Source organism: Ursus maritimus, unplaced genomic scaffold, assembly GCF_017311325.1.
Source record: "Ursus maritimus isolate PB19 unplaced genomic scaffold, ASM1731132v1 scaffold_24, whole genome shotgun sequence".
NCBI classification, from domain to species: Eukaryota; Metazoa; Chordata; class Mammalia; order Carnivora; family Ursidae; genus Ursus; species Ursus maritimus.
In genome coordinates, this window is record NW_024424897.1 from 34,886,125 (window position 1) to 34,907,547 (window position 21,423).

The 21,423-nt window shown below is 40.5% G+C and overlaps 2 protein-coding genes across 3 annotated transcripts in view; one reads left to right on the forward strand and one right to left on the reverse strand.

Moving 5' to 3' along the window:
- USP32 (ubiquitin specific peptidase 32) overlaps positions 1-15,705 on the forward strand; it is a 196,841-nt gene extending 181,136 nt beyond the window's left edge. For both annotated transcript variants that reach the window (XM_008695456.2, XM_008695457.2), the window contains exons 28-34: positions 3,264-3,350; positions 4,283-4,403; positions 8,539-8,730; positions 10,455-10,743; positions 11,952-12,376; positions 12,859-12,951; positions 13,442-15,705. In XM_008695456.2, coding sequence (XP_008693678.1) covers positions 3,264-3,350; positions 4,283-4,403; positions 8,539-8,730; positions 10,455-10,743; positions 11,952-12,376; positions 12,859-12,951; positions 13,442-13,615 — 1,381 coding nt within the window. In that variant the 3' untranslated portion in view covers positions 13,616-15,705. The remainder of the gene's footprint in view (positions 1-3,263; positions 3,351-4,282; positions 4,404-8,538; positions 8,731-10,454; positions 10,744-11,951; positions 12,377-12,858; positions 12,952-13,441) is intronic.
- Positions 15,706-17,807: 2,102 nt separating this feature from the next.
- FAM106B (family with sequence similarity 106 member B) lies at positions 17,808-20,315 on the reverse strand. Its single transcript, XM_040639828.1, is given in 4 exon segments — positions 17,808-18,606; positions 18,608-18,674; positions 18,677-18,777; positions 20,263-20,315. Coding segments are annotated over 4 exon segments (399 nt in total). The 3' UTR covers positions 17,808-18,428.
- Between the last annotated feature and the right edge of the window lie 1,108 nt (positions 20,316-21,423).

Here is a 21,423-nt window from a genome sequence, read left to right on the forward strand (position 1 = left end):
AAGAGGAATCCAAGCTTGGTTTTCAGCCTGAGCAATTGTTTGTGAATGGTTTTAACATTTAATAAAATGACTAAAACTGAGAAAGGAGTACATTTGGGCAAGAGATGACAGGAATCAAGTTAAATTCAAGATGTAGGTTGTATTTTCAAGTGGGAAATAGACTTAAATGTCCTTTGCTGGAGATAGAAACATAGGTGTCATTAGCAAATAGTTGGTATTTATTTATTTGTTTGTTTGTTTATTAAGATTTCATTTATTTATTTGACAGAGAGAGAGAGAGACAGCCAGTGAGAGAGGGAACACAAGCAGGGGGAGTGGGAGAGGAAGAAGCAGGCTCCCAGCGGAGGAGCCCGATGTGGGGCTCGATCCCAGAACACCGGGATCACGCCCTGAGCCGAAGGCAGACGCTTAACAACTGAGCCACTGAGGCGCCCCAAATAGTTGGTATTTAAAGCCCCGAGACCAGATGATATCATTTAGAGAGTAAGAATTAGAGAAGACACCCACAATCTAATTCCTGATCCATTCCAGCATTTAGAGGTTGAAAAATGACAACAAAAGAGATTGAGAAGGAGCAGCCAGTGATGTAAGAAGAAAATCAAGAGTGAGTAGTGTCCCAGAAGTTAAGTGAAGAAGTGTTTAAAGGAAGAACTGATCAGTTTCAAGTGCTACAGAGAAATTAAGAACAGGACTGGGAACTGACCACTGGACTTGATAAAATGGCAGTCTTTGGTGACCTTTGCAAAAGCTGTTTTAGTGGAGTGGTGTAGATGAAGGCATGGAGGTTAGAATAGGTAAAAGAGAAAGTGCTTCTGCAGGCAAGAAAAAAGATAATAAATGATCTTTTAGAGGTAACACACTGAAGTACTTATGAATGAAAACGATAAAATGCCTGCAGTTCCCTTCAAAATAATTAGTGGGGCACAATAGCCAAAAGGTGGAAACAACCCAAATGTTCTTCAGCAGACAAATGGATAAACAAAATGTGGTATATCCATACAATGGAGGATTCGTCAACCATAAAAAGGAATAAAGTTCCAATACACACTACAGCATAGATGTACCTTGAAAACATTATACTAAGTGAAATAAGCCAGGCACAAAAGGACAAATAGTGTGTGATTTCACTTTTATAAGGTACCTCAAGTAGGCAGTTCATAGATGGAAAGTAGATTAGAGGTTACCAGGGTTTGGGAGGAGAGGTGTAGGGGAATTACTATTGCTTTATGGGTACACAGTTTCTGTTTGGGACGATTAAAAATTTCTGGAGATGGATGGTGGTAATGGTTGCACAACATTGTGAATATACTTAATGCCACTGAATTGTATACTTAAAAATGGTTAAATGGTAAATTTTGTATATATTTTAGCGTAGTTTTTTTTTAATGGAATAAAAGAATCTGACGGAGCTAGGTAAGAGTATAGATGAAATAAAAGTGGCCAAGGGTTGATAATTACTATAGCTGGGTGACAGATACATGGGGGTTCATTATACAGTTTTCCATTTTTGTGAGTGTTAATGTCAGTAAATTTGAATGTTTACATTAGATGGACAGATTCCTGGAATTGAGGATCTATATAAAAGATTATTTTGAGGAACAGCAGACAAGGAGGAAAGTGAGGATTTGAGGACAGTGATTAGAAATTTCTTTTTGAAATCGTGGAAGGAGCCAAGATGCCCTTCAACAGATGACTGGATTAAGAAGTTGTGGTCCATATATACAATGGAATATTACTCAGCTATCAGAAAAAACAAATTCTCAACATTTGCTGCAACGTGGACGGCACTGGAGGAGATAATGCTAAGTGAAATAAGTCAAGCAGAGAAAGACAATTATACGATTTCTCTCATCTATGAAACATAAGAACTAGGATGATCGGTAGGGGAAGAAAGGGATAAAGAAAGGGGGGGTAGGGGCGCCTGGGTAGCGCAGTCGTTAAAGCGTCTGCCTTCAGAAAGGGGGGGTAATCAGAAGGGGGAATGAAACATGAGAGACTATGGACTCTGAGAAACAAACTGAGGGCCTCAGAGGGGCGGGGGGTGAGGGAATGGGATAGACCAGTGATGGGTAGTAAGGAGGGCACGTATAGCATGGAGCACTGGGTGTTAACACGCAACTAATGAATCATCGAACTTTACATCGGAAACCGGGGATGTACTGTATGGTGACTAGCATAATATAATAAAAAAAATCATTAAAAAAAAAAAAGAAATTTCTTTTTGGTCTTGGGGATCCTGGGTGGCTTAGTCGGTTAAACATTTGCCTTCGGCTCAGGTCATGATCCCAGGGTCCTGGGATAGAGCCCCGCATCAGGCTCTCTGCTCAGCAGGGAATCTGCTTCTCCCTCTTCCTCTGCCCCTGCTCTCACTTCTTTCGCTCTCACACACGCTCTAATAAATAAAATCTTTTTAAAAATAAATAAATAAATAAAATTTCTCTTTGGTTAAAGAAACATTAAAGTAGTGATACGTGAAAAAGTGATTTTAAAGGATAGGAGATGGTTGTTGCCAAGTAGGATATTTGGAACTGAGATTTTTGGAGGTTGTAAAGTCCTTATCATGGTTTCATTATCTTTGGCAACCATGTACATAGCCATTACCAGTTGCCAGATGTGCTGTCCTGCATTGCTTCTTATTGGGGCAAGGATGAATAAATATTTTTTTAAGTTGGAGAATTCAAGGCTGTCTTGCAGTTAAAAAAGACGTTACTCTAAAAATGTTATGTGCCTTCTAGCTTTGAGTAGTTAAAGCAGGGGAAAGGGATGCCTCTCATATACCGCATCAGGATTCTGATTAAAGAAAGCTGCTAAACATGAAGTTAGTCAACTCTTCTAAAAAACCATTATGACCTTTCAGCCTCTGTGCTGTGTCAACGTTCTTGTCATGGAAAGGTCTAATTATTTTAGTTTAATGTGAATTAAATCTTATGATAGAATTAGGACTGAAGGGTAATTGGTATTTGATTTCATGATTTGCTTATCTTATAAAATTTGTGTGGACCACATGGACTCTCTCAGAGACATCTGGCAGTCTGGTCTGTCTACCCTTCTGTATGCAGGGATGCAGCATGGGAGCCCTAAGCGTAGTTGGTGCAGGGCTGCTGCTAATGGGTTAAGATCACCAGCATTGAACCATCACCGTGAACATACTGCTATGACAGATGTCCCTGCCTTGGGTTACTTCAAGAGAAAATGAAACGGAGTTGAGACCTCAAATCAGAACTGTTTTTTTTTTATACTCTTTGGTTTATGTTTTGTTTCAGTGATGACAGTATGGGCTATCAATATCCCTTCACTCTACGAGTTGTGCAGAAAGATGGGAACTCCTGTGCCTGGTGCCCATGGTATAGGTAAAGTGATCTTCTGCAAAAGAAAAATTTTAGTAGAATAGCAGATATTATACCTTTTTCATAAGGTTTCCAGTTTTTAGAAGTAATATGGAATAATGAGAAACTTAAAATAAACTTAGGAATTACTGATTCATCTTTTCCTTATTACAAGGTCTGTAGCTTAGTTTTGCTCTTGAGCCTTAGCTGGTTCTGTAAACTCTATGATCCTCATCAAATGTATGGTTTATGATCAACATTAATTATTTTATACTTTCTGCTCCTTAAATATAAATCAGTTTAGCAGTTTTGAGCCCAGGAGAACAGAGTCTACTCACTAGACTTTCCTGGAAGTCTATTTTTGATTTTTAGAATAATTATGGAGATTGATTGGTCGTTACTGTTGAAGCTTGGAAAATACCTGAGTACTGAAGTCAGCCTTCAGAGAACTGTAATAGATTTAGCAAACAATCTAAATAGGCACTGAAACCATGGCTTTGTCATGGTCCCTCCCCTCCCATAAAATTTTATATGCATTTATTTAATGTGCCACTTTACAAACAAGGAAATAGACATTGTTGTATCAGATGAGTTATCCTCCCTCAGAGCATTAAATAACTAAATTTAGAATTTTCTTACAGGTGTTTTATCTCAGATGTCCGATTCCCATGTCATTTATTTGCCATAAAGTCCACATACTCATGTGGATTAAAAATGGCTGTCAAGTGCTTTGAAAAAACAGAGACTTGAGAAGTGATAAGCATGCTTTCCTGAAATAATAATAATTACTAATATATATTCATGCATTGATCTGTCTTAAGTTTAGAGGCCCATGACAGACTGTTGAACCCAAGAAAGAAAGTAGAGAAGTAGAAAGGGAGAGTATTTCTGATAAAGAAGATTTGGATTCTTTCATAATTATTCCATCCTTCAGTAGATCATTTTCCCCCTTTTAGATTTTGCAGAGGCTGTAAAATTGATTGTGGGGAAGACAGAGCTTTCATCGGAAATGCCTATATTGCTGTGGATTGGGATCCCACAGCTCTTCACCTCCGCTATCAGACATCACAGGAGAGGGTAAGTTACTCGAGGCCACCATAAGATGGTGATTTTTATTTGTAAACATTTCCCAGTTTAACCGTATCGTGCCATTTCTGTTTTGGATGATCTAAATCATCAATCAGAAAAACATTCATTGGTATTCTCTATGGCACTTAATATATTGGCATGATTACATGGATATTTCAGTTTTCCCACTTCTAGAGTTAATTGTATTGAGACGTTATATTTCAGAAATACTAAGTAAATCTTGAAGCTCTGGGTATAATTAAGATGTTATATTGTTTGGCCATCACATACCAAGCAATAAATATCTCTCTGCCTGTTTATTAATTATTATTGAAGCTGCAGCATTTGGTAACCACTGTTACTTAGCTCAAAGGCATCCCAGGGTTGTAGGTTCTTAATGGGCATAGTGATCAGAAAAAATAGAGAAAAGCCTGGTGCCTAAGAGTACATCTCAGAGGCTATTCTTACACTTAGCATTCCTCTACTGCCAGAGCAGTTTTTAAATTTTGAAAACGTAACTTCAGAAAGAATACTAACTCCATACCTAAAAATGTCTGCCAAATATTATTTGAAGGGTAGTTTGGCTGGTTAGCTTGTGGATAGAGATATGACGAATCTGATGGAGAAGTAAAAGCAACAGAATCAAAGGATTTTTTTTCAGTCACCTGAAGAATTGTAGTGGCTTTTGTATTTATGTGGCTCTTGATGGAAATTTCCAGTGTACAATCTGGAAAACTCTAGAGGACATCCTGCTTATAGAAAGGGCCTACGTGACCTGTTCAGTCTCACCCCATTTCCACTTTCAGTGATGCTCTTAGGATACCATGGAAACCAACTTGCTATTGAGATGTCCTGCCTTGCTAGGGACTGGTGCCACATGACTAATTTCGTTCTACATAATTTCTCTTCCTACCTGTGGTTTCTGCATGTGCTTGGGGAGTCACGTAGACAAAGGAGATCCCTTGGTTCAAAATTGACATTTTTATCCATATATTTTATGTTTCTTATCCCAGTGATTTACCTTCTAGGAATTTATTCTAAGGAGATACTCTGTAATTTGCTGACAAATCTTCATCATAGTATTTTTTAGAATAGTAGAAAAATTTGAAGCAACTTACATTTGTCCCACATTAGAGGAATGGTTAAATAAAGCATTAATATATTAGCTGGGTAAAATATTATGCAGTCGTTGAAAATAATGATTACCAGGGGGTTTTGGGGGTTTTTTGTTTTTGTTTTTTTTTTAAAGATTTATTTATTTGAGAGAGAGTCTCAAGCAGACTCCACACCAAGCTCAGAGCCCTGCGTGGGACTCGATCTCATGACCCTGAGATCACAAACCGGAGCCAAAACCAAGAATTGGGTGCTTAACCGATTGCACCACCCAGGTGCCCCATTACCAGGGTTTTTTTTACTGATATATGGGAAAATACTTAATGATGTCATGGGTTGTTTTTAAAGCAAGGTATAAAACTGCATATACCGAAAAATCTTTTCAATATAAAAGAATACTATTTAGGAAAAGGACAGAAGAAAATCTACCAATATTTTGACCATGTTTGTCTTTGTATTAAGAATATAAAAGGGGACAGGGTGCCTTGAGACTTGATTCTTTCTCTCCCTCTCCCTCTGCCCCTCCCCCCCAAATAAATAAATAAACCTTTTTAAAAGAGAGAGAATATAAAAGGGGAGAAAACACTTGAGTGGTTCAATTGGTTAAGCATCCCAACTCTTGGTTTCAGCTTAGATCATGATCTCAGGGTTGTGAGTTCAAGCCCTGCATTGAGCTCCACGCTCATGTTAAAAAAAAAAAAAAGAAAGAAAGAAAGAAAGAAAAGAATATAAAAGGTTCCCTGCCTTTTTATATTTTTCTGTGCCTTCCAAAATGTCTATGTAAATGTTTTATTTGGTAAACAGAAAAAAAGACAATTGCTCTTAGTCTTTTTATTTTTCACCTGTTTAGACTTCACATTCCTCAATAGATAATTGAACTAGATAGCTTCTTACATCTCCCTCTTTTTCTAATAGTCTTATCATTTGAGAAAGCCATGACTTCATTCCTTATGTTTTGTGTTAAGGATGGGCTTTCAAACAGAAGAAGAAAGAGGGTGCCAATGAGTGATTTAAACTATTTGAATAGTGGTAGAGGATCTGGGAATGGATCCCAAGAGGTAAAAAGGAAATCTTTGTCATTTAGGGAAATTTTATTGATAAATAATTATTGTCAGTCCACAAATAGGTTTTTTTTTTTAAATCAACCTTCCTCCCTGTCTCCAGTAGCCTGTGTTTTCCACAAGAAATCTAGTGAATAAAGACCAACGTTCTTCACTAGCTTACTGTAATTTGTGATTGTCCATAAAGCATCCCTGACAGAGATAATGTTTAACCGGCTATGAGAAAAGAATATTACTGTTCTACTCTGATTCCAGCAACCATGATGCAATATATTTTCTTTTGAAGCATGTCAGTTTTTCCCTTGGATGACCAGCTCTAAAGATGATGAAAGTTAGTATCAGAAAAGGAGTCAGCGACCTACGGTCAAGCCAGATTTCTCATTCTGGGAAAAAAAAAAGACTTTTCTCTAGGTTCCTCTTTTTATAGATCTTTAGAAATGGCTGGTGATGCAATGCTAAAATGGTTAACTGCATGGTCAACCCCAGCATTTGACAGCCTGTGACTCAGCTATCCTCTCGTGTGGGGAAAAAGTCACACACAAAATCCTCTCGTAAACCGAATGTCCTGAGCCGTGCCAGTTTGTAAGCTAGGCAGCTCAGTGTTCCCATCATAAGTTCAGGAAGGAAAACAGAAGGGAAGTTGCCTCAGGCAAAGAGAACAAATTCACCTCTGGACTGGGTGAGTAATAAGTTCAGTAATGGACATGTGTGTGCCCTTTGCCAGAAAGAGAGACAGTTATTGTTGGACTTGGTGTCCAGACCCCACCCTGGGATGAAAAGATCCCTGTGTGAAGTCTCACGGTAGCGTTCATAGTCCTGATGCTATGCCTTACCCGCTGTGGTTCTCGATTGCTGTTAAGTGGCAAAAGAATGGGAGAGGAAAAATTCTTCCTTTTCTTTTGCATTCTAGGTACCTCCCCCTCTCCTTCCTGATCCCACACTACCTCCAACACACATACTTGCACATCTACCCCTTGTACTTGCCCTCTCTCTTATACATGCGTCCTCTGGCTCCAGAGCTAGCATGCTGGTTAACAGAACCAGAGAGGTTTGGCAGATATTAGGGGCCTTCTCAACAAAGTTAGGCATTTTTTGAGCCTGCTGTTGCTTTTATTGCCATCTCTTTATTGCCGCCTCAGGTAAAAAGGCCCCATGAGGCAGGAGACAGATGATACACATGGTATTCTGATAATTCTGTTACATGGCATCAGTATGCAAATGAGTTTTATCCTGTGGGGTTTCATGCTCTCATATGTTGCCTTCTCATGGCGAGCTTTTCTGTACCCTGATTTCATCCAGATCTGGCATCTGTGTTCCAGTGATATTATTTCTCCTAGCCTTTATAAAGCCTGCAGCATAATATAATGTTGTCTTTCTGGTTGAAAATAAATGGCTTAACCTCAACACCTTTGGCTTGAGGGTGAGCTCACATGTAAGCTGTTTTAGGATTTCAGAATTGTAAAATAGAGGTGCCGTAGCCACTAGTCACATGTGGATGTTGAACACTTAAATGTGCCTGATTCAAATTAAGGAGTATTGTAGATTCCAAAGACTTAGTAAAAAAAGAATCTAAAATATGTCATCAGTAATTCTTATATTGATCACATGTTGAAATAATACTGTTTTGGATATATTGGATTAAATAAAATATATGATTATAATTCAAAAATTGTAAAACAAACAGGCAATTCCTTGTTTTTATCATTTTGAAGAGTTCAGAAAATTTTCAAGAAAAGCTATTACTGTCATATAAATAGAAATTTGATCCAGGGTGTTATTGATGTGATTTTGGAAGTAAATGTACAAATACTGCATTTGCTCAGACTCGTTTGAGTTGTGTGTTCTTTTCCTCATGTAGAATAAAATGAGAGTGAGTCACCTAGCGGATGATGCCTAGCCATGCGACCATTTTAAACTCCCTCCCTCCCTTCCACTCCTTCTGCCATTCCTCTTGTTCCCTCCATCTGCAGGTTGTCGATGAGCATGAGAGTGTGGAACAGAGTCGGCGAGCACAAGCTGAGCCCATCAACCTGGACAGCTGTCTCCGTGCTTTCACCAGTGAGGAGGAGCTAGGGGAAAATGAGATGTACTACTGTTCCAAGTGTAAGACCCACTGCTTGGCAACCAAGAAGCTGGATCTCTGGAGGCTTCCCCCCATCCTGGTATGTTACAGCCTATCTCTGAGAGAGCAGGAGCCTGGCATAAAGGAAGGAAGTCGTGAACAAATAAGAGTTTTATTACTTCTGAGAATAAGACCCTTCCTGTGGCAGTGTTTACAACACTTGTGCTGTGCAAGGTTTTTGTGTTGCACACAGATTAATTTCTCTACACATATTACTGCCAGTTCCTCCTCTGAAGGAGCATACAGGCTAGAAGGAGAGGGAAGTCAGATAGACCATTAACTGTAGTTCAGTACAGTGTGTGAGAAGCGCCACAAGTAGTGCATCCTGATGGATTTGAACTTCCAGAGAAGGTGAAAGCACTTCTGGCTCTAGAGAAAGAAGCTCAGGCTCTTCTGTAGAAGAGCAGCTGAACCTGAGTCTCCAGTCCCACTGTGCTTGGTCACGTGGCCACAGCACAATCACACAAGTGCACTGGGGCCTGTGTATTCTTTTACATGTGATTTACTACTTCTGCCTTCTTCCTTCATAGAGTAGAAGATGCTTCTGTTGCTTGTCAGGAGAGTTTGAAGTGCCAGATCTTCCTGTTCATTTAAGAAAGTATTTTTCCTTAAGGGTGGATGTATCATATCAAATGTAACTGTAAGGCACTGGTGTATTTTAACCAGACCTGTGTGTATTTTTTTCTTCATGTCTTCTTCCTACTACTCTATGACACTGTAAATGTAGGTTTTCTTTCCTTGGACCAGAACAACTTCCCAGGAAAGGATGCACAGGAAATTAATAACATTAATTAGCCAGCTCCAGGGATGGGAACTCTGGAAAGAGAGGAAAAGGGCAGGGGCAGGCTTGGGACAGGTAGATGGGAAGGGAGAAAGTTTATTTTTAATTGAGGTATAGTTAACATGAAATTAAATGCATAGATTTTAAATGTCTAGTTGATGAGTTTTTATAATTATATATACTTGTGTAATAATCATGTAGAACATATGCAGTAAAGGCATTTATTTAAAAGCTACGTTTTTGATGTCTTTAAAGAATAATGAAGAATCAATGTTATGTTGAGAGCTTGATGGGGTCCTGTAGATCCATATACCAATATGCCCCTTAGGAAGGGTTTCTCTTTATATACACAGTAAATTGTGAGCATTTAGGGTAGAGGTAGCCACCCAAAGATCTGTGCCCACACTAGATTACATAGTAACACTGTATAAGATTAGAGGAATTTGTTGCTCTTAAAAATGAAAAGAGAAGCCACAAAGGAAAAAGGAGATTCTTACGCTCTTTAGGACAGTGAAACTCCCTGGTAACAACCAAAAGATAAGTTAAGAAATGAGAGGCCTCCTATTGGAGATTGGGTAAGTTTCATCCATTTTTCTTCAAAATATTCAGTATAGTCTTCTGTCTTCATGACAGAAGTATACTTGTGAGTGGATCTTTTATGATGTTGCAAGAAGGGAAAGGTCAGTGTGTGTCACAAGACCAGGAAGCAGAGAAAGCACGCAAATATGGGCTCCTAGAATGTTGCAGAAATTTGGGAAGAATTTAGGATATGCACAGGCTATGAAATTAAGGAGATTACCATGTTAGCTATATATCTAAAGGCCAGTGGCCCCACTAATAACTCTGTTACATAAGATATATTCTTTTTGAGAGAAAAATATATATTCCTGAACATTCACATGTATTAGACATGGGGTTTTTAAATGTAATTTTGTATCTTCTGAACCCTTTCGTGTAATTGTTTTCTGCCTTTTCTTCTCCAGATCATTCACCTTAAACGATTTCAATTTGTAAATGGTCGATGGATAAAATCGCAGAAAATTGTTAAATTTCCTTGTGAAAGTTTTGACCCTAGTGCTTTTTTGGTACCAAGAGACCCGGCTCTCTGTCAGCGTAAACCACTCACACCCCAGGGGGATGACCTCTCTGAGCCCAGGGTTCCGGGAGGAGACGTGAAGAAAGTGGATGCTCAGAATTCAGCTGGGGAAGAGGATGTGCTCCTGAGCAAGAGCCCATCTTCACTCAGTGCAAACATCATCAGTAGCCCTAAAGGTGAGGAGGCTGGAGGGCCTCATGGAGCCTGGATGTCACCCTGAGAGGGTCTTTCCTGGAACCCCTGTAGGCTTCATGTTTCCCTCTACCTTCCACTCTGGAACAACAGCTTGGTGAGGTAGCAGAGACCTATCTGGAATCAGACCTATCTAGATTTGAGTCACTTGTGTGACTTTTAGCAAGAGATGCAGCCTCCCTAAATCTGTTTTCTCATTCATTAAAGTTCCCAGAGTCTGAGGATTTGCTTCCTCAAGAGCAAAGCACCATATCTGCCTACATAAATGGTGATCATGAATGATAGTTGTCATCCTGGTTCCTACAGTAGAGGTTCCCAGAGTATAGTCTGGAAACCCCTAGAGGGTCTCTGAGAGACCATTTCAGGGGGCCTGGAGGAGTAGAACTATTTTCATAAAAAATACTAAGACAGTATTCACCTTTTCAACTTTCATCCTCACAGATGTGCAGTGGAGTCAGAGCCACCATGATAAGTGATGATACTGTCAGTGAAATATTTTAATTCCTCAGTTTTAATTTCTAATATGAGTACTATAGATATAACCCACATAAACAAAAGTTCTAGGGGTCTTCAGCAATTTTTGAGAGTATATAAGGAGGTGAGGGAGGCTGCAACCAAAAAGTTTGAGCCCACTACCTTACCAGATTGTTGTGAGAGAGAGAGATAGTAGAGAGAGTTCCCAGTACTGTGCCTAGCAATGGTACGTGCTTAATAATTGGCGATCCCGTATTTTTTAATTTAACAAAGGAGAATATGTATTTGTAATACGTCTTAGTCCAGTTGTTTGTTTTGAACTGAGTCTGACCTAAGTTACTACCTTTCTTTTGTCTTTTTAAAATTTTTTTTGTTTTATTTTAAATCCAGTGTAGTTAATATACTGTGTTATATTAGTCTCAGATATACATCTTTCTGCTGTTTTTATTTTATCTTATTTTCATCTTTCTGCTGTTTTTAAGTCCCTACATAGTACTTTATGTTTTCAGGACATTGCTGCCTGTGGGAGCTTGGCCTGAGGAAGACAAGAATGTTACTTATTGGCTACATAATAGGAATGAAAAGTAGCTGGTCAGAACACGCCTCTGTTTACCTTTATGTGTACACTTGAGAAGTTGGCTTCAGAGTTAGCATTTGGTGGCTGGTTAAACTTGTGGTGTTTGGATTTGTGAATCTTTTCCTTCTCTTCCTTTCACAGGTTCACCTTCTTCAACAAGAAAAAGCGGAACCAGCTGTCCCTCCAGCAAAAATAGCAGCCCTAACAGTAGCCCTAGGACTTTAGGGAGGAGCAAAGGGAGGCTCCGGCTACCCCAGATCGGCAGCAAAAATAAACTGTCAAGTAGTAAGGAGAACTTGGATGCCAGCAAAGAGAATGGGGCTGGACAAGTTTGTGAGCTGGCTGATGCCTTGAGCCGAGGGCACATGCTGGGGGGCAGCCAGACTGAGCTGGTCACCCCTCAGGACCACGAAGTAGCTCTGGCCAATGGATTTCTGTATGAGCACGAGGCATGTGGCAATGGCTACAGCAATGGTCAGCTTGAAAACCACAGTGAAGAAGACAGTGCCGATGACCAAAGAGAAGATATTCATGTTAAGCCTATTTATAATCTATATGCAATTTCGGTAAGTGGTTTGTTACATGGTTTTCAGAATGATCTGCACTTCTGTGTGGTTCATTCATCTTCATTCATTCGTCAGTCATCTTTTCAGGGCCCGCTTATTTGCTGGGCTTCGAACTTAGTGACAGATAAAAGTTAGCAGTGGATCTTGGCCTTCTGGATAGAATCCAAGGTGCTCCCAGTGTAATGCAGGGGATAATCATGTAATCATTATAATTTGGAGTCACGGGTTCAAGGCATTCACAATTATGTACACCTAAGGAATTGTTGCTTTTTAAAAAATCGTTACAACTATAAAATGACAGGATTTGGAGCTTTTAAATTTTGACTTTTCTTTTTGTTTTGTTTTTAGAAAAGGGTGGGTGGTTGTAAAACATTTTTCTTAATCACTTAAGTGATTGGTATTTTCCTGATTGGGTTCTAGTACCGAGTCCTGGCCAGACTGCGGTTAACCACTAACATACCTCTACTTCTTTTCTCTTGCAGTGCCATTCAGGAATTCTGGGCGGGGGCCATTATGTCACTTATGCCAAAAACCCAAACAGCAAGTGGTACTGTTATAATGACAGCAGCTGTAAGGTAAATATCCCCAGTCTTTGAATAAAAGAAACAGAAATGTCAGCAGATCTAGGGGACATTTGTTGAAATAATGGACTTTGTCCCGAATAGGAAATAGGTATTTCTGTTAGAGTCGGTATATAGGTGCCTTTAGTATTAAAGGAACAAAAGTGATGAGCAGGTTAGAGAATGGAAACATGAACAGTGAGGAAAAAGAAGGTATTGGTTAAAGAGAAAAAGTTCTTATCTTTTGAGCTGTTAGATTTGATGGGTTTTTTTCTTTGTTTTTTGTCATTCTTTTGATTTGTCAATCGTCAGAATATTTTCCCCAAAACAAACATTGAGAATAATAGGGCGTATTTTAGGGCAGGTATCAGGCAGCCAAAATATTACATTGATTGGAAGCAGTCTGGTTTAGTAATTAAAGAGGGTTGGTCCTCTCTTCCCTAGCAAGGATTAAGAGCCAGCATAGGGACGGCTTTTTTATTAAAAGTTTTTCTCGCCCCTGCAGGAACTTCACCCTGATGAAATTGACACCGACTCTGCCTACATTCTTTTCTATGAGCAGCAGGGGATAGACTATGCACAATTCCTGCCAAGGATCGATGGCAAAAAGATGGCAGACACGAGCAGCATGGATGAAGACTTTGAATCCGATTACAAAAAGTACTGTGTGTTACAGTAAAGCTGCCACTCTGGCTGCTAGACAGGCTGGTGGTGAGGGAGATGGCTCCCTGTAGCTAACATTTGGCAGAAGCATCGCTGAAAGGCAAGCTAAATGTAGTTATTTTATCCTGTGACCCTGAAGCACAAAATAAAAATCCTAATTAAAATAGCAGTTAACATAACAGTAGTAATACTTTGGTTTGGAAGTGTCTCACACAAGCCCTCTGGTAGAGAACTTTCAGGCAGAGCCCACCATTAGCCTGTAAACAAAAGGGTTTGGCACCAGCCACCTGGGACCAAATAGGAGCTAAATTGTGCTTGTCCAGATATAAACAAACATGTAGTGAGTGTAGAGTTTACCAATAACCATAACAAAATGCTAAGAATTTCCTTGGAGTCAAAGTCAAACAAAAAATTGTAGTGTTGTCTGGGGACGACATGATATGCTACCTCCTTTTTCCTGAAGTTTTATTCCATTATATTGACAAGATGGACAAAGCAAGATCAGAAGGTGTGCAAAGGATTCTTCTGGCATGGACACACATTTTTCTATTTATTTTTTAAACCATTTCCCCCACTCTTTCTATGCCTTTCTTGCTTTTCGTTTCTGTTGTTGTGTTTGTGTTTGAGACACAACCAGTCATTCGTGGCAGAGGCGTATAGAAGTGGTCAGTTCGAAAGGGAGAATCTCTTAAGAGCTGTGTGCCTTCTGCCCAGGGCCTTGGTCGGTCGGAGACCCTGTAGGGGGAAAAACAGCATCCTGGGAAATCCAGCTCAAGTAGCCCTGCCCGTAGAGGCATCTTACTTGAGGATACAAGTGTCCTCAGAAATGGATCCCCCACCTCTGCTGAAGTGCAGTAGGACAGTTGCCCATATTTGCACCATCATCGCATGCCCACGTTGCACAAGAGCTTCTGAGAGGGAAGGTGGCGTCAAAGCTAGATGGTGGTTTACAGCTAGGGGTTGGTTGTTCTTCGTTTCTTTGTTTTGCACTTTAAAAAAAGAGAATACATGCAAATGAACTTTTTAAAACATGTTCATATTTGATGGCTGTAAGGGCTATAAATTAACTTGAATATGGGGTATTTTGCCCCATCATATTAAATTTAAAAACAAAACACATCCCAGACACTGATGGTGTGTATTTTTAATTTAATTGGTGGGTTTAGGAAGTAAGCTTTTATTTTGTTTGCATGTCCATTTTTTTTATCTTGGTGTTTGTCTTTTTCTTTTTTAAATAATTTCACAGTAGTGGTCATCAAAAGTTATGTTTCTTTGCTCACTTCATTTTTTTCCTCTGATAATTCAAAACTGGAACAAAAGTATAAATGTTATTTATTTCAGGCAGCATTTTTTCCCCCTGTGTTGTTTTTAAATATATGTGAAGTAAATATTTTCCTTTTTTTTTTTTCCCAGTCTTTTTTTAGTCATCTGGACCCTGGAAATGATTCTCATTAATTGTCAGATTTCATTAACCTTCCTTCCTTACAGATAGTAGGTACCAGTGTAATTAAGCATTTGTGTTCTGATATCTGAGGCCAGTTATTATCCAGTTCTTCTCAGAGCATTTGGAAAGGTTGTTTTAAATGGATACCTAAGTTGAAACCCTATTCAGAATAAGACTGTAATCACAAGTAGGAAGGAGTGGCCTAAATGGTAAAATATGATAAAGTCAGACAAAATGCAGGCTTTATAGTTCCATGATTTCAGTATATGAAAATCTGTCCATTTCTACCTGGACAGGTCCCGTGAAAAAGTGGAAGGTTTAAAATAATTTCCTTACAGATGTTTTATTTAAGCAGGTAGCACAATCTACTAATGTTGTTTGATCTGTGTTTGTTATATTGGTTGTAATTAATTTTTTAATTCATGACTAGCAGAAAATTTATTAAATTAACTATTAACTACATTCACCTTGTAAATTACTGTATAAAACTTGTTGACAATGCACTGACTTTAGAAAGATGTTAATGTACATAAATAGAGTGTAAATAAAATAGTGTTGATGTACTGAAATATGAACTGTATAAAAAAGTATTGGTAATTGTATATGGAGTGTACCTGTTTATCTGTAACTATTATCCAAACAAATTAAATACTGTGGATGCATCTATGTGCTGTTTTTCCTCTATACAAGTAAACACCAAAAAGTCAAATTTTTCAGCCTTTCTCTCTGTGACCCTGTTTAATTCTCCTACTTGAATAACACCTACCTGACGTGGAGTGGGTGCTCCATCTCCGAAAGAATGGAAACTGTTGAAGGCAGAGCAGGATCCCTGCAGTGGCCAGGTAAATTGATTTAAACTTTGCTCACATCCCTGTTAGAAAATTGTTTGGAAGGCATTGGCGTGGGGCGTAGGGGGAGGGCATGTGTTTGAGAGCTGGTGGTGAATGGAGACTTGATGAAGGAGGTCTTAACGATAGTTTTCTTGCAGATTAAGAGATAAGGTGAAGAGGAAGACTTATTGAATAATGCCTCAAAATGATCTGGGTTTCTAGGGGGCGCTGAGAAACCAGAGATATCCCTGGGTTGTCTCTCTGGGAGATCGCCAAGGAAGCAGTTAGCAGTAGGTCCTTCACCCTCAGTACCTGTTTATCTTTAAAAATAGAATGCCTGCCCCTCAGTCTTATCTTAAGTAAATGAAGCATACAAAAGCCTGGCAGTTCCTTGGTAAATGCTCAATGAATGTGGAATCCTACCCCCATGAGATTCAGTCATGTTTTGCCAAGAGGTTTTTTTTACTCTTGCTGTTCTAATGCTGAAAGAATTTAATAGCTTTTTGCTCAAATTCTCAACAACGGGAATGCACATTAAAAATGTATAGAATGAAGCATGTTGAATCAGCAGCAGTGGTAGCTTATTTAAGGAAACAAGCAAAAAAAGAACCCAGAAAGTCATCAAAAATAGGGTGCCTTCGCCTGGGTGGCTCAGCCGTTAAGCGTCTGCCTTCGGCTCAGGTCATGATCCCAGGGTCCTGGGATCGAGCCCCGCATCAGGCTCCCTGCTTGGCGGGAAGCCCGCTTCTCCCTCTCCCACTCCCCTTGCTTGTGTTCCCTCTGTCGCTGTCTCTCTCTCTCAAATAAATAAATAAAATCTTTTAAAAAATAAAACAAATAGGGCGCCTGGGTGGCTCAGCAGTTAAGCGTCTACTTTCTTTGGCTCAGGGCATGATTTCAGGGTCCTGGGATCAAGCCCCACATCAGACTCTCTGCTCAGCAGGGAGTCTGCTTCTCCCTTTCACTCTCCCTCTGTGCTCTCCCTCTCTCTTTCTCTCTCTCTCTCTCTCAAACAAATAAATGTGTTTTTAAAAGAAGATAAAAAATAAAGCACGGCTCCTAAAGTGCCAGTCTGTGTCTCTGGCTTTTTAAAGGACAACATTTTTTTTTTAAGATTTTATATATTTATTTGACAGAGAAGCGGAGGGAGAGGGAGAAGCAGACTCCCGGCTGAGCAGAGAGCCTGATGTGGGACTCAATCCCAGGACCTGGGATCTGGACCTGAGCTAAAGGCAGATGCTTAACCAACTGAGCCACCCAGGCGCCCTAGAGGACAACCTTGAAAAGAACCAGCCTATGGAAATGGGTAAGCATTTTGTTTCTAGTTTCTGAGTGGCCCTTTAAATTGAGAGAGGTTTTTGGCCTCCCAGCCTGTCTGGCTGAGGGTAGCATTTCTACATGAATCTCTCTACCACTTGGTGGCATTGCTTACTGTGGGCTCCTTTCGTAATGCAGACACAATTGAATTGAAGCAAATTGATGAATTGCCACATTTCCTCCAACTATTTTAAGGGTTGCGTATAGGATTGATTTTACTGGTCCAGAACCAGAATGTGTAGCTTAGGGAACAGAGGATCCTAGTTTCCCTGATGATGTACCAGCAGGTTCCTTAGTATTGACATCACAAAGTCAGAAGTACACACACCCACCGCTATGATCAGAGACTTGTACAAGACACTGCGAATAAAAAGAGGATGTCTTTAGGTTTGCCAAACTTCCTGAACAATGAAAGCAAGACAGTAAATAAGAGTGCAATAATTGCAAACTCAGAGGCCTATAGGGCTCCGCTTTCAGAACAGAGTATAAAAGAAACAGGTTCAACCATGGATGAGAATGAAGAGTACTGGGAACTATGGTGGGTTGTAGGGCACACATCCATCCAAAGGCTCCATTTGATTGTTGCCATGCAGGAAGGTGGGCCCCTTGTTACCATATCTTTTTTTTTTTTTTTTTTTTTACCCCTAAAGAGAAACCAGTAATCCAGATATTAATACAAAATACCCAATTTAGAAATGCTGACGATTTATTTTTTAAAAATTTTAAACATTGTACTGTTCAAATAAAGCCTGTCTGCAAGCTAGATACAAGCCACCAGTCTGTGCCCTCTGGCAAGTAGAAAGGTTATGGACTTAGAGCCTATTAAATCAAAAGTCAGGTTGTAGCTCAGCTATTCCAATAGCTGTGCACCGGAAAGTCCCTTAGATGCTCAGATTTCTCATGCCCGGTGAATACCATTTTACTTCAAAAGGTAATTATAAGGAGTAGATAATGTATATAAATAGGCACAGAATCTGATACCTTCTAAGTACTCAAATAACAGTATTCTTTCCTCATTTAGGGAAACAGAACATGGTATAATACAACCATAATGTTATGATCAGTTCATTACCAGTCCAGAGGCATATAGCTAACGACATGTAAGCACATTCTGGGTACAGAGGTCTGTGCCAGGTTCTCTGGGGCAGCAGTTTCCAACCCAGCAATTCATTAGTACCATCAAAATCAATTAGGAGCTTGTTGAAAGTGCTGATTCCAGGGTTCCCCACCCATCATTGTCATATTAAACCTGTGTTCTGTACGTCTACACTCAGATTTATGAGATCTTCTCCCATGCAGTCCAAGAATCTGTATTTTAATAAGTTCCTCAAGGGAGAATGTTTTACAGCCAGTTCGCACTGGTCTTCAGGTTGGTCATTTATGGAAACCACTGCTCTGGGGAATGAGTCATTATTCAGTCTAATTAGGGAATGATGATATGTATATGCACACATGCAAGGAGCAGTGGTAGTAATTAACCAAAGCTCCTTAGATACAATTGTCTTTGATGAGGTGCTGACTGAGGGCACTAGATAGTAGGCTGTTGACAAAGTACTTAGGGAAAACCAGATGGGAAAGGGAAGTGAGCTGTGCCATGAAGCAAGATCAGGACTTTATCAGAAGCGTGCAGAACAGTCTGGCCGTCTAAACAGCAAGGCAGCAGAGATGTATAGATCTGTTTGGACTGAGCTGAAAGTGCATGAGAAATATGGTAGAAGATAACAAGCAGGCAGGAACTGTGTTGTGAAGGTCTTTGAAGGTCAGGCCCGTTCTAAGAAGTGTTTCACATTGCCAAGTATTTTGGTATGGTTGCAACACATTTTCATACTTTTTTTTTTTTTTTTAAGATTTTTTTAAAAACTTTTTTAGAGCATAAGCAGGCAGAGCAAGAGGGAGAGGGTGAAGCAGGCTCCCCGCTGAGCAGGGAGCCTGATGCAAGGCTCGATCCCAGGACATCATGACCTGAACTGAAGGCAGATGCTTAACCAACTAAGCCACCCAGGTGCCCCTTCATATGGTTTATGTAAGTGCACACTACATTTAGACCATTTTATTGTAAACAAGTTTTTGCTTGCTGTCATTTCACTTTCTCTTTTTCATGCACACAGTCCCCTTTTGCTGAAATTTCTGTTGGTAATGACCTTTGAACCTTACCACAAGCCAAAGAGGAACCCAGAAGGGTGCTGGGCTTAAAGGGCTCCATTATAATCAAAGTAAGTGGAGGAAATAGAAAAAAGAATCAGGCAGGAGGGGGAAGAAAAACTAGAAGGGCTTTGGAAAGGAAGATGGAGAAAGGAGGCCCAGAAAGCAGAGTGAGCTAGTGGGGCATCCAGAGCTTTGGGGGGCCATGGGGGCAGGCTTCTTTAATTCTCTACAGCAGGATCCTCTGCTACTGATGGCTAAACCCTGGTGCTCACTGGAACTGTAGGTTGAGTAGTAGAGGGAAGGGGACTTCCATATTGGTGATCAGCAGAGAGCCTCCCGGAATGCATCAGGAGATGCCTGTGGTCACCAGAGGCTGTTACAGCCTCAAGTTCAAGGCAGTCATCTTAGCTGCCACCACAGAAAGCAGTGGACTAGAGATCTAGTCTGTAGTGTTTTTTTCTACTCTTTGAAGAATTATATGACTTTGAGCAGGTCACTTGTCTCCTCTGCACCTCAGTCCCCTTTGTGAATAATAAAGGGGTTGCATTAAGTCAGTGGTCTTCAGCTTTCAGTTTCAAACAGCATTGGGACTGGACCCTTCCAACTCCATTTTATCTGAAGGACTGGTGGCTAAAGCAGATGAGGTTGGAGTTGCTCGGATTGAAGTGAGGGTGGATGCTGCTTGAACAACCTGTGAGGGATCAGATGCGCATTATTAAAGCACTTTTGAGCTCTAAGCATACAGAAAGTTGTCATGCAGGGCCTGAGGAACTCCCAGAGAACTGTCCCAAGCCACAAGAGAGATTCTCATTGGGTCTGCTGGAAATCACTGTGGCCTTGGGGTGGACCTTTCTGAAGCTGTTTTGTTACTCTCAGGACATCTGGGCAGGGAGGAAAAGACAGCCAACAACTAGAGTGAAGGCCCACCTCCCTCCCTGCAGGAGCCGCAGGTAGCAGCTGGAGCACCTGTGGCTGGACATCTACAGCAAGCCAGCCCCAGGGCATGTGACCTTCCCCTGTGCCAGCTGGAGAAAGTTACTGCTGCCACTCCTTGTTTGCAGAGCTCCCTGTGGCTTAGAGGTGTAAATAAACATCCTCTCACCTTGGGAGAGTTGGGGAAGGGGAGTTAATTGCTCATCCATCAAATGTTTATTGAGCACCTACTATGTGGCATAAAGGCTAGGCCTGCACTTGGAACTGGAAGAACAGTTGGAAGGGGTACGTTGAGTGGACGTCTACCATTTACCAGATCCCGTGCTATGTACATCTCATTCACTATTAAGTGCTCACCACAGCTCTATGAAGGATGCATTATCACCCCCTTTTATGGATGAGGAAACTGAGACTCAATAAAAGTAAGTCTCTTGTCAGAGTGACACACAGATGGAATATTTTCTAGCTGGTTACCCAGGTTAATTTGGCTGCTTCTATACCACCTCGCTTCTGCCTCAACTGTAGTCTGTAATCTACCACTTAGCAACTCTGGCAAGATGGTCGAGCACTCTGAGCCCCTGTAGCCTTCTTTTTTTCCCCCCACTGGATTACTGACTTCCTACGGAAATACACAGCTCAGGAACAGCTAGATGCCTCGGGCAAGGTATGCAGGAAAGGGTGTGGAGTATTGGTGCCCTCTCCAGGCCCCCCATTCTCCTCACATCTCCCCATGCCCACTAACCCAGCTCTCCGAACAACCCCCATGGGCCTCTTTGACAAGAGATGAGGGTTACCATGACCCTGACTCCATTATAGTGTTGTAGTAAGCACTGAAGGAGAAATCGAAAGTGATAGGGCACCTGGCTGGCTCAGTCAGAGGAGCACCTGACTCTTGATCTTGGGGTCGTGAGTTCGAGCCCCACGTTGGGTGTAGAGATTACTTAAGTAAACTTAAAAACGTGGATGTGAAACCCTTTTACAACTGATAACACTTATGCAAATGTGAAAGTATTATTGTTACATAAGGAGAGGAAGTAGGTGTCCTGAAAACAGCCTCCTCCCCTTGTTCCTGGAAGATAAAAACACTTGGGAGCAAACAGCCATAAAGTGACTCTCCTCTGAGACTGACATCCTAGGTTTGTTCTCTCCACTTTT